The sequence below is a fragment of the Hemiscyllium ocellatum genome, chromosome 19 (genome assembly GCF_020745735.1).
Source record: "Hemiscyllium ocellatum isolate sHemOce1 chromosome 19, sHemOce1.pat.X.cur, whole genome shotgun sequence".
Lineage (NCBI taxonomy): Eukaryota > Metazoa > Chordata > Chondrichthyes > Orectolobiformes > Hemiscylliidae > Hemiscyllium > Hemiscyllium ocellatum.
Window position 1 is genome coordinate 44204268 of NC_083419.1, and position 13501 is coordinate 44217768.

Sequence of the window (13501 nt, forward strand, 5' to 3'; positions counted from 1 at the left end):
TACATGTGGTAGTTCATGATGAGAGAGTAGGGTGTGCCAGTTTGGAACAGCACGTTCAGGAATTCGGGGTTTTAGTTGTCTGATGTCCATGGGGGAGTGGGTTAGGGCTGTTCAGGTGTCCATGGAAGCACAGGCGGAGATTGTTGGGTCAGTTGTTGGTGGGGAGTGAGGGTTTGGGTCAGTTAGATGATTGTGGAGACTGGGATTTGTTTGGTGGACATGAGGAGTAGATGGGCTGGGATTGGATTGATAGGTGGAGTTGGATGCCAAGGTCAGTAGGAGTGATTGGGCAGGAGGGGTCAGTTAAATTTTTGGCCAGGAGTCAGAGTAGTTTTTAATCCTCTGACCTTTCCTAACTACCTATTAAGATGAATAGTTAGAATTCTCTGAGTAACTCATTGTGATTTTTTAAAGAGTTACAAACACCAAGCAATTGTCCATTAAAAGTATAAACCCCTCAGGCAATTCCCATGTAGTAAGTATCTTGGTTTATATAAGAGGTCCTAACATGATTCTTACATGGTATATGTGGTTTCTGATTATCTAGAGACTGAAGATCTGAAGCAACAACAAAGCATCAATATCAAAGCAAGATGCCTACAGGATAGCTACAGGACTACCCAGTGCAAGCTTGGAGGTATGCAATACATTTGGTTGAATCAGAAAACAAGCCACAAAGACTCGAAGAGATATTACGATGCTCAGAAATTTACCTGCATATCCCTTTCTTGTGGTTCATTACCAATCCTCAAAGCCAAAAGTCAGCACTACTTACAGAAAAAGCTCATTATTTCAGAAAATGGGCAGAAAAATTTGCTCAGCCTCAAATGGCCTTCACCAATGAAGAAGCAATCAAGAAGCTGGCACAGGTTACAGCAACTACTCTCTTCATGACCCTATCTCATGCTGCTGAAAATAATTGATTGTAATTAAACTCCTATTTGTTGCAAAGCTCCAGGGGTTGATGTTATTTGACATCAATCCCAATTCAAAAAATCGTGAAATTACTGGACAACTACAAGGACTAAGGATTCTTTACTTCTGCCTTCTTGATCTCCATAGCTGCTCCACTTGCAGTCACTGCAACCTGCCCCCAGATCACAGACCAAATCTGAAGAACGTAGTTTAATAGAGTAAATTGCCCAGGCAAATTCCTCTCCATGATGCCTTGCAATGTCCTAAATTCAGACTCTGGCTCATTAACTCTGAGCCCAAATTCCTAGAGCTGCAAACTAAAGATGTAGTCATCATAGATCACACAGGTGTCTACCAGCCTTTACATTATATGGATGCAACCGATCACTTGCCCGGCCATCTTATTGTATTATACAAATAACTTAATAAGGCTTCAAATGTTTTTAACTTCCGAGCTCCTAATTTGAATAAATAATTTTGTTTAGAGGGGGAGAAAAAATACACACCATTTTTCATGTTAAGTAATTAGTTAGTATATCACACATCAATTTTCTTTAGAACGCGGAGTCTCACCTGAACTCTTAACTCTCACCACTGTTGCAGTGTTCGTTTTCAGGCTTGTTCTTTAAACTTTTGCTGCTCTCTTTGAACTTTAAAATTCTTGCTTCTATCTGACTAGCTTTCAACTCTAATCACTTTCTCCCTGATATCCCATGAATGAATAATTTAAAAAAAAATTTTAGCTTGTAAGCGGCAATGAATATTTGTGTCAGGCACGTGTCTGAGAATGACCATCTCGAAAAAAAAGGAATCCCTCTTGATACTTTGATAACTGGACAGTCGCTTAGTGTTTAATGGCATTACCTTTGAACAATCTTCCACAGTCAGTATCCTGGGGGGTTATTATTGACCAGAAATATGACCTGACTAACCCACTCTCATTCATTTAGTAGCAATTAAACTAGCAATTTAGAACATCAGTAATCCAAACTGTGCTAAGTCAAATCAATTCTTTACAAACAGCATACTGGGGTACCATAAGACATAGGAGCAGAAATTCAGCCCATTGAGTCTGCCGCCACCATTCAATCATGGCTGATAAGTTTCTCAACCCAATCTTCTGCTTTCTCCCCATAACCCTTGATCCCTTTGACGATCAAGAATCTATCTATCTCCCCCGTCTTAAACATACTCAATGACCTGGTCTCCACAGCTTTTTGTGGCAGTGAATTTCATAGATTCACCATTCTCTGGCTGAAGAAGCTTCTCCTTATCTGTGTTCTAAAAGGCTTTCCCTTTACTCTAAGGCTGTCGCCTCCGGTCTTAGTCTCTCCTAACAATGGAAACATCTTCCCAATATCTACTTTGTCCAGGTACTGGACAGGTAAAGGTCTCTGTGAACCATTCATTTTGGTAAAAGATAGAGTATAATGTTGTCACAGAAGCAGTTGTGAATATTTGTAACTTTCTGTTACCTGCTGCTGAATTAAATGCAGTGGGAATGCTGTCCTCTGAGAGAGTGGAGTTGTGCCAGGAACTTCCAAGCCCTGATTCTTCTGTCTCTTTAGGCACTCCAGGTGAAATGATGATCTTCTCCCTTCAAGAAGCAAATATATTAAACAAGGGCATATAAATAGCTGTTACTGATTATTGATATATCAGTAAGGCTAATGAAGACTCAGGCTTTGATGTCATTTTTGGGTTGGGAGAACAGAGTTAGGAAAATTCTCAGCTTTGCAAATCTGATTAAGAAAAAGTGACTTGGAAATTGGGGGTTTCATTCTGGAGTGGCAGGCTAGACGATCTCAGAATGAGAATGGAAAAATACTAATGCAATTTTGGTGGAAGATCTGCCTCTGTGTCCTGGCACTCTGTTGATGTTTCAAAAAACACTTGACACTCATGTTCCTTTATAGGCCATATGTCACATAGTTGCAGAGTATGCCAACTGATACTATCTCACTGATTACTCTTTTTGCCCTCGCGCCTATCATGCTAACTCATCAAGTATCCACCATGAACACATATCAAGACTTATGCAGAGATAAAATATTGTACTAAGTGTCTATTGCAGACTTCATTATACTGAAAAATAATACTTTCATTCATAAAAAATAATCTACAACATTCCTTCCACTCATAATGCTTTATATTAACAAACATTTCATTCAAATGCATAAACTCTTACAACAACAAGCAATGGTATTCTTAGCCCCACTGCAAAGAAACTATATGCACTTGTTATTGTCAATCAAATCATCGCATTTATACTTGCTTCCAAAGGACAACTGATCTGGTTTCCTGGGGCTTTATCAAAAGTGGTATCTTACTTCTCCAAGAGGTTATCCTAGCTCTGCAAATATATCCACAAAATTTAGACCTGATGCTACCAGACCTAATCTGTAGATTATTACATTTAAATTTTACACTCATAAGTTATCAAAACTACACAGGAGCGGAGATAGCTGCTGATAGCTGTTGATTTCTATGGGCGGGCGACTGCCTCTGTGAAATGCACATGCACGAATCACAACCTGACTCCATTCTCTCCCCTCTGAAAATGAAAGGTGGTCTCTTTTGTTGCAAAAATCCAGTCTTAGTTCTTATTGATAAAAGGAGAACCAACAATCATTAGACATTTCTTCATTACAAATTCAACACCTCAAATAGAATGTCATGTTCAAGAAGATAGCTCACTGTCACCTTCTCAAGAGCAATCATGATTGGCAGTATGCTCACATCCCATGAATATATTTTAAAAAGGTGTATGGTTTCACAGAAGCTCGAAACCTTCTGGTATTTCCCATAACTGATTATTTCTTCATGTGTGAGTATGTTGGAGAAAGGACTGTTTCAGACAGATTTGGGTCCAGTCTCAGCTAACATTTGTACACATATAAAAAAAATTGGCTGCAGAAACTCAGCAGGTCTCAGAACATCTGTGGAGAGAAAGCAGAGTTAATGTTTCAAGTCTAGTGACCATTCTTTAGAATTGATAGCACCCCAGGAAAAAGGTGTATATATGCTGAAGACATGGATGGAGGAGTTCAAGAAGAGTGAGCAGATAGACATAGTCCAGAGAGAAAGAACGACAGTTAGGCAGATGAACAATAGTAAGCCAGGAAGAAAGTAAAGCTGATAATGAGGAACATAATTAAGTGAAAATGGGTTGGTTGTGCTGAAAACAGCCCATGTCAGCACTGGGCCTGTCATGTGGTGGTGGGTAAAGGATAGAGAAGATGGTGTTTAAGTTCTACAATTGTCTGTGTTTCGTCTCTCAATGCAGAGAAGATCACATTGTGAGCAGCAAATACGTAGACTGGACTAAGTGAATTGCAGGTAAATTGTTGAGGTGAATGTACATTGGGTGAATGCTTTGCAGAACACCTCCTGCAATAAAGACACCGAACTTCCAGTTGCCTGCCACTTTAACACACCACATATACCCTGGCCAACATTTTGGTTTTTGACCTGCTACACTGCTTCTGCAAGGCTCAGTGCAAGCAGGAAGAATCGCATCTCATTTTTCACTTGAGGGTTCTGCAGTCTTCATGACTCAATAAGTTCATTATTGATTTCACTAATTTCTGGAAATTTAATATTCTGATGGGCAAGTCTCCTACATCTGGAACCTACTGAACAAGTTCATTAAAGTTTGTGAAATGAGAAGGTTCCAACTAATTGAAGCTTAATAATTATCCATGAAAAAGTTGGAGGTTGTAAAACCTGCTATAAACCCTCTAAAACTCTTAAACTGACCCCATATCAAGCCCATCCTGAATGACCCCACCCTCCTGGATCTGCCACCTCGACCAACCTTAAGTACTCACCCACCTTCCTGCCATTTACCCCACTCATATATCTTACACACGCCTCAGTCACTGTCAATGTCATTAGACCCTTTAACTGCTGAAATATAGCATCAAGTGACAGAAAAAAAGGTGTGTCTAGCCATGCAAAGCTGCTTTTGCACTGTGTGGATTTGTCTTTGTTTACCTTTGGACATGTTTGGAAAAGGCCAAACTCAGAATCTTGGCCAGAAAAGTCACTGACAGTTAAGTGTGTATTTTGATGAAGATAACCAATAGTCAAATTGTTCAGACAGGAATCAGAATGTCTGAAACATTCTGGATAAAATAGTACATATTAAATACTTTGCCATGAGAGATCAGTAATACTTAGCAAATACTACACTCTATCTACAAGTTTGCTAACGGTTCACATCAGAACTGTAGTTTATATCATTCCTGGAATCCTGATGATTTTTATTCTCCATATACAAATGAAGGGAGAATTAATTAGCATACCACATATTTGTGGGTGGCATGGTGGCACAGTGGTTAGCACTGCTGCCTCACGGCACTGACGGTGTGGAGTTTGCACATTCTCCCAGTGTCTGCGTGGGTTTCCTCCGGGTGCTCTGGTTTCCTCCCACAATCCAAAAAATGCGCAGGTCAGGTGAATTGACCACGCTAAATTGCCCGTAGTGTTAGGTGAAGGGGTAAATGGGTCTGGGCGGGTTGCGCTTCGGAGGGTCGGTGTAGACTTGTTGGGCCAAAGGGCCTGTTTCCACACTGTAAGTAATCTAATCTAATCTAATCATATTCTATAGTATGTCCTACAGATCGTAAGTATAGGTTGGCTGGAAATGTCAATGTATTTGGAGTAAACAAAATCTTAGGTATAGGTTCATAACAGATCAAATCTGTTTATGAACTATTCCATCTAGACATCAACAGGTGCACCTTTGGAAAAGAACCACAACTGTCTCTGTATCTTAAAATTGTATATTGTATTTGTTTCATTCAACAATTCTAATTATCAGGATTGGTTATAATAAAAACTAAATTTGAATTACATATTTTAAGTTACCTAATGATGTTGCTGAAAGAAGTCCCTTTGAAGGAGACAGGGTCTTTTTATCACTTGCCTCACAGCAATCCACCGGTGGAGTGAGCTGTTTTTCATCATGCTCTTTATATGAATTCCTGGAAGGGTTAAGCAAAAACAAACAACCAAAATACATCATTAAAATAAAAGATAAAGATAGGTAAAAATGAATATACTTCTGACTTATTATGCAGATAATTATTAGAGAATCAAATACATTAGCATTAATGATAGTACCTAATGATGGTTCATTAGAATGAAAGTAAAGTACTTCAAAGAACTTCTGAAGAAGGGTCACTGGATTTAAAATGTTAATTCTGTTTTCTTCCCACAGATGCTGCCAGACCTGCTGAGTTCCTCTAGTAATTTCTGTCTTTGTTGCTTCAGATCCCCTGCATCTGCAGTTCTTTGCTTTATTAAAGTACTGGAGATGCTGAAAATCCGAAATAAAAATAGAAGGTGTTGGGGAAATGCAGAAGGTCAGGCAGCAGCTGTGGAGTTCATGGGCCAGATTTTCTGAGGAATAGCAATCTCATGCAGATTACTGCTCGGGCCCTTAATCTTTATGAAAGAAGGGAGCTCCATATGTTTGTGAGAAGATTCCACTCGGAAATGCGGAAGCACACTTCAGGTTTGACAGTTATAGAGTCATAGAGATGTACAGCATGGAAACAGACCCTTCGGTCCAACCCGTCCATGCCGACCAGATATCCCAACCCAATCTAGTCCTACCTGCCAGCACCCGGCCTATATCCCTCCAAACCCTTCCTATTCATATACCCATCCAAACGCCTCTTAAATGTTGCAGTTGTACCAGCCTCCACCACTTCCTCTGGCAGCTCATTTCATACATGCACCACCCTCTGTGTGAAAAAGTTGCCCCTTAGGTCTCTTTTATATCTTTCCCCTCTCACCCTAAACCTATGCCCTCGAGTTCTGGACTCCCCGACACTAGGGAAAAGACTTTGCCTATTTATCCTATCTATGCCCCTCATAATTTTGTAAACCTCTATAAGGTCACCCCTCAGCTCCAATGCTCCAGGGAAAACAGCCCCAACCTGTTCAACCTCTCCCTTCGCTCAAATCCTGCAACTGTGGCAACATCCATGAAAATCTTTTCTGAACCCTTTCAAGTTTCACAACATCTTTCCGATAGGAAGACCAGAATTGCACGAAATATTCCAACAGTGGCCTAACCAATGTCCTGTAATGCTGCATCATGACCTCTCAATTCCTGTACTCAATACTCTGACCAATAAAGGAAATCATACCAAACACCTTTTTCACTGTCCTATCTATCTGCGACTCCACTTTCAAGGAGGTATGAACCTGCACTCCAAGGTCTCTTTGTTCAGCAACATTCCCTAGACCTTACTATTAAGTGTATAAGTCCTGCTAAGATGTGCTTTCCCAAAATGCAGCACCTCGCATTTATCTGAATTAAACTCTATCTGCCACTTCTCAGCCCATTGGCTCAGTCTGGTCCAGATCCTGTCGTAATCTGAGATAACCCTCTTCGCTGTCCACTACACCTCCAATTTTGGTGTCATCTGCAAACTTACTAACTGTACCTCTTATGCTCGCATCCAAATCATTTAAGTAAATGACAAAAAGTAGAGGACCCAGCACCAATCCTTGTGACACTCCACTGCTCACAGGCCTATGTTATCAATCCAATTTCATTCAGGAGATTGCAGAAGTATCAAAGATTGTCAAATGATACAGCACGTTTCACCCATTGTGCATGTGCCTAAAATGAGTGTCCAAGTTATCTCTCTTTCCATAAACCCCCAAATTGTTCCCATTACCTATTTATTCAATTTGCTTAATCAGTTATAATTGAATCCGCATCCTCCACACTTCTAGACAATGTATGACCAACAATTGTACTATGAAAAGAGCGTAAACATACTTGCCCGGAATTTCCACAAGTTGTCTGACAGGAAATTGACAGAACCATATGGAAATGTTATTACCATTCCACACTACATCATTTTTAATAATGCAAGCCAACTTCCCTTTTGCTCCTTCCATCTATGTGATTCATATGACAGCAAGTTCTATGTATTTAGCACCTATAACATTGTAAAACATCCCAAAATTCTCCAAAGGGGTATTATCAAGAGAAAATTGGGTTATGGAAGATGGCCAAAAGCTTGACAAAGAAATAGGTTTTAAGCAGTGTCTAAAAGAGCAGCTTTCTGGAGGATATTCCAGAGCTGACAGCATTGGAGACTGTGACACAACTGAAATCAGAGATACTCATTAGGCCATAACTGAAAAAGCACAGATATTTTAGAGGCCTGGAACAGATTACAGAATTAGGAAGGTGGGAGGATATAGAAAGATGAGAAATTTACAACAGAAGCTTTCATTAACAAGGCTTCAATGTAATTTGAAAGTAAAGGGTGACGGTTGAATGAGGCTTAGTGAGAGTGACCCTGGTGAGAGTTTTGGATGATTTCAGGTTTATGCTGGTTAGAAATAGGAGGCCATCTGTGAGTGTGCTGAAATAGTCAAGTCTAGAATTAACAAAGAATAAAGATTTCAGCAGCAGATATGTTAGTGCAGAGGAGAGAAGAATGATGTAGTTGAAGTGGAAAAAGATGGTGTAAGTAAAATTACAAATATGTGGTTGGATGCTCAGCTTGGAGTCAAAGATAACACCAAGGTTGTGAGTAAACCACAGACAGTTATCAGAGGAAGGCAAACTACAATCATTTTCACAACAGTCAGCTGTTGAATTCTGGAAAATCACAGCAGGTCAGGCAGCGTCCGAGGAGCAGGAAAATCAACGTTGCGGGCAGGAGCCCTTCATCAGGAATCATTGCTCCTTGGATGCTGCTGGACCTGCTGTGCATTTCAGCACCACTCTAATCTTGACTCTAATCTCCAGCATCTGCAGTTCTCATTTTTGTCGAGCTATTGGATTCTGACAGTTAAAGCTTCAGATAGCCATTTTGATAACTGCTGTCAAACAAAAGTATGAAAATATAATGTGATGTTACAATGCTGTTACAGTGCCTAGTGGGAAGTAGGTAAGTGTGCCAGCTGGAGGGTAGGGTGTCGAGATATCAAGTAAATAGGATGCTGGCTGAGAAAGGTGCCAAATGGAGAGGGAATAGAATGCCAGAGATAGGATGTCAGATATGTAGGTCATCACATTCCAAATTAATAGGGTGGCTTGGGTAGGGTCAGGTCGGTCGGGTGCAAATAGGGTTAAGGGTCGAGTGCCGAGTGTAAGGGTGTGAGATAGCAAGGTAAGTAATGCAATATTTTGGGTAGGTCAGAGTGGGTGTGTGAAATCAGGTCCAGTTGGGGTGCATGATGGGTCAGGTCCAACAACAGGGTGTAACAAGGGCATCGGGTACATTCCAGCCTAAGAGGGATGTTGGGTTAGTATCAGTAGGGGTGGTTGGATCATGTCTGGCAGAACAAGACTTTAGGGTCAGATCTGGTGGGAGGCAGGGGGTAGGTGATGTGGGTCCTGGGCTGGTTGAGTTGGGCTAGGCGAAGCTAAGAATGTAGGGGGCAGTGGTGGAGGTATTTGGGTGTTACGTCCTGGTAGTCAGTTCAGGTGGAAGTAAGGAGTCTGAAGGGTGAGTAGTTTTTGATTTGTTAGATAAGTAAGTCTGTTTAATAGTTACTCAGGAGTTAAGACTATGTCTAACCTTTCAAGGATAACTGTTTTACTTAATTTCATCAGAATCAACTGAAGTCTTTGATTTAAATGGAGATTATTGAAAGGTTCCAGGCATGTTGGAATTACCCATCAGAAAAGACAATTTCCTGGGGATTTCCTTTACAGTGTTTTTGGATGGATTCCTAAAAGTCCCCATATGCAACTCCTACCTACACCAGTATAACAACCAAGTGGCAAACAGTGTTTTGAATGTGATGTGACTCTTTGTGGACTTGAAATGTTAACTCTGTTTATGTCTCTGCAGGTGCTCACATGTTGTGATGATAAGGATGGGCAGCCTATGAGGTTTAATTCTTGTATTGTAGTTGCATTGACAGTCAATAAGACAGGTAATAATGTCTAGGAATGCATTTTTGAATGTTCCAGTGAGTTTTACCCATGTGCCTGCAGAAGATTTAACTCTTTTGTTTGTCTCCACTATGTATACAGTAAAGCTCACTTGGTGGCGGGCAATGTTTCACCTGGAACACATTATCTGGGCTTTAAATATGGCACCATGGTCATCATCTGCTAATAAATACAAGATAGCATGAGAACAGCACCACAGAGATATCATGTATTTATAATGGGGTCAGCATTGGGAATTGCAAGAGTTAACTCAGAAAAACTCAGAGAGAAACCCACCGTTATATACCTTGAAATTGACAGCAAATTTTTAATACAACTCAACCCATTTTTTTACAAAACAAAACCTTTGTGTGAAATTTGGATGTGTATTGAAATATCAGGAACAGTGGATAAATAATGATGCAGGTCTTTCGGTCTCCAGACAGTCAGAGTGCGACCATACCCAAAGTTGAGATCCCGATGGACTGTAATTTTGGAAACTGCCCAGGAGATTTAAACTTCTGATAACAATTACTCTTTGCTAGGAAGCCTCCAAAAAAGTCTCCAATTCTGAGCTATACCTCCACCACCTGATCTGACAACCAACAACCCTCCAGGTCTGACTCAACTCTACCAGTAATCCAGTTCTTCCTGTCATCTGCTCCTGACTCTCTGACTCTTCCAGACCCCATGAAAATGCTTCACCACCCAAGTACTCTTCAATCTGACCTAGCCTCTCTCATACTCAGCTGCCTTTCTACACTCCTCACTACTGCCTCATTGCATCTTCCTCCCTATACACTTGCCACTTGTAAGTAGTGGAATGTCCATTTCAAATAAATAATAGCTCTTTTGAGACACTAAAAGCAAAATTGGCCAACTCAATGGCATGTTGGAAAGGGAACTGAGATAGTTCGCCAGGAAGCTTGCAGAATTCACTGTCAAATTGGATCAGGCTGAACATGTATGAAAATTATTTCCCTTGATTGACTATATTGACTACTTGTTGATGAGACAGCCCGGCATCTAGGGTCAGCTCAATCAATAAGGAAATTATAATGTCCAATTCTGTCTTTTGTAACACCCTTCCTGGAGCAGAAACTTATATGGAGTAAGTAAATTATATTAATTACATTGCTGTATCAAACTGCTGGAATGACTGTGACACTGCTGTCACTTTAAAAAGATTAGTTTTGTTTTAGCTAAAACAAACCAGAAAAAACCTGAACTGAGAGAACTGGCCCATTCCCCTTCCATTGTTGAACTTGACTCTTCAACCCTGTCTTCACGACTTCTCTCGAAACAAAACAAGGATAAAATAGCCTTTTTAAAGTGACAGAATTGTCATAGTCATTCCAGCAGTTTGATACAGCAATGTAATTAATATAATTAGCAGTCACAAGACGTGAGAGTCCAGGGGAGTTGCAAGCTTCAGAAAAGAACACCTCTGGCCTTCTTCTGAAATCTCTTTGACGTTGTTCCCTCAAACATGTAAGAATCTGTGTTTGAATTTATCTTTTTGCCAAGGGGTGTGTTTAAGGGATATTACTGTATTGGAACAGTTAATTAGTTTTAGTGACTGTATCAGGCCAGTTAAACTTTCTAATAGTTAAGTTATGCTAAATTCCATTTTCTTCTGTTCGTGTTTCAAGTGTAGTGTTTAAATAAATTGTTTTGCTTAAGGTTGAGTGGTTTGACCTGCATCATACCTGGAATATCCACTTCACATCAAACTTTAAAATAATAAAAGGTTAGGGTCTAGGTTACCTTCTTAAAATATTTTGAGGGGGTTTGGCCTGGTCCACAAACAGACTGGGGGCTCTTGTCGGGATTGATTCTATAATTCCACTTTCGGTTCCAATTCTGAACTATACCTCCACCACCTGACCTAACTCAAAGGTAGCAAATGGTCTGTGTTAATCTTTTGTTCTGGGTTTTGAATTCTACAGTGCTTTGTGTAGAAATGCTCTTTCAGTCATGAGGAGTTTTCTGGAGTGGAAGAAGTGACTTTGGGGGTTTTATAAAAGGTGAGCAAGGCAAAACTGTTGGAATTGTCAGACAAGCTGGAGTTGGGATTGCCTTCATCTGTGAGAAAAGGAGACATAATTACAGCATTAGCTCGTCATTTCTAATTGCTGGAAATGCCATCCAAATCTTTCGAAATGGCTAGAATTCAATAGCAGATGAAGCAGCGTGAACATGAAAAGGAACTGAAACAGTTTGAAATATGGTTAAAAGCAGAGGAAAGAGAAAAAGAAAGAATTGCTCTAGCAGAACAAAAAGATGTTGCGGGTGGCACATGAACTAACAGTAGGAGGTTATTTAGGAGTAGGAAAATCTCAAGCTAAAATCCAAAAACATTTTTACTGGCCTGCGCTGCACAAGGATGCAGTTGAATTTTGCCAGACATGTCATACATATCAGGTAATTGGAAAACATGAGGCAGTAATAAAACCAGCATGTTTACGACTCATTCCTGCATTTGAGGAACCTTTTACAAGGGTCTTAATTAATTACTTAGGACGCCTACCTAAAACAAGTGGGAATTGATATTTATTAACAATAATGAATGTGCCCACAAGATTTCAAGAGGCCATTTCATTAGACAATATCACAGTTAAAAGGACTGTAGAAGAGTTATTCAGATTTTTCACTAGATATAGACTATCCACAGAAGTACAATCAGATCAAGGGTCAAACTTGACAGCAAAATTATTCAGGGAGGTTATAGATGTAGCAGTCACAGGATGTGAGAGTCTAGGGGAGTTGCAGCTTCAGAAAAGAAAGCCTCTGACCTTTTTCTGAAATCTCTTTGGATGTTGTTCCTTCCTGCCTGTAAGAATTTATGTTTGAATTTATCTTGTTGCCAAGGGGTGTATTCAAGGGATGTTACTGTATTAGTGCAGTTAATTAGTAAAAGTTATTGCATCAGGTCCATTAAGTTTTGTAATAGTTAAGTCATTCTAAATGCTGTTTTCTCTTGTTCGTGTTTCAACTGTAGTGTTTAAATAAATCATGGTTTGCTTAAAGCCAAGGGGTTTGATCTGCTTCACACCAGGAAAATCCACTTCACATCTGTCTTTAAAATTCAAAAAAGTTAGAGTCTAGGCTACCTTCTTAAACTATTTTGAGGGGGTCTGGCCTGGTCCACAACACTACATAGGAGGAAGCTGCATGTCAGTTACCATGCTGACATAGTAAACGATAGGAAGCCAACATACTTGGGGACGACCTGGAGAACCTTATTTAAAGGGGCTCTTGAATCAAAGGAGCTGACACTCCAAGACAATATTAGCACAAGAGGCAGGAACCTTGAGAGCGAAAAGAACAGTCTCAACCTCAGTTCAGCTAGTTGTAACAGGGGTAGTATAAACCTTTTTATCATCTTCAACTTTCAAAGAAGATGTTAAACAAGTATGAGAACACAGTAGTCTAAAAACTGTAAGATTACTCAAGAAATAAAGGCAAAGACAGTTTTCATGGAACTGCATGTTTATATCTTGTGCTGAAGTATGATAATAGATCACGTCTCATGATAAACTATGTTTCATTATTATTAAGTAAATCAGACACACATGAAAATGATACACACACCCTAACCCTTACATACCTGTCACCCTACCTACTTGCCCACTCACTCAAGTGTCACCATACCCCTTACCCACT

General features: G+C 40.0%; 1 protein-coding gene across 1 annotated transcript in view; it reads right to left on the minus strand.

The window, feature by feature from the left end:
* The window catches only part of cacna1c (calcium channel, voltage-dependent, L type, alpha 1C subunit), a 1009638-nt gene that overhangs the window by 21785 nt on the left and 974352 nt on the right, over nt 1-13501 (minus strand). Inside the window, exons 45-46 of the mRNA XM_060839877.1 lie at nt 5788-5903; nt 2391-2512 (exon numbers count right to left, since the gene is read on the minus strand). Of these exons, the coding sequence (XP_060695860.1) occupies nt 2391-2512; nt 5788-5903 (238 nt within the window). The remainder of the gene's footprint in view (nt 1-2390; nt 2513-5787; nt 5904-13501) is intronic.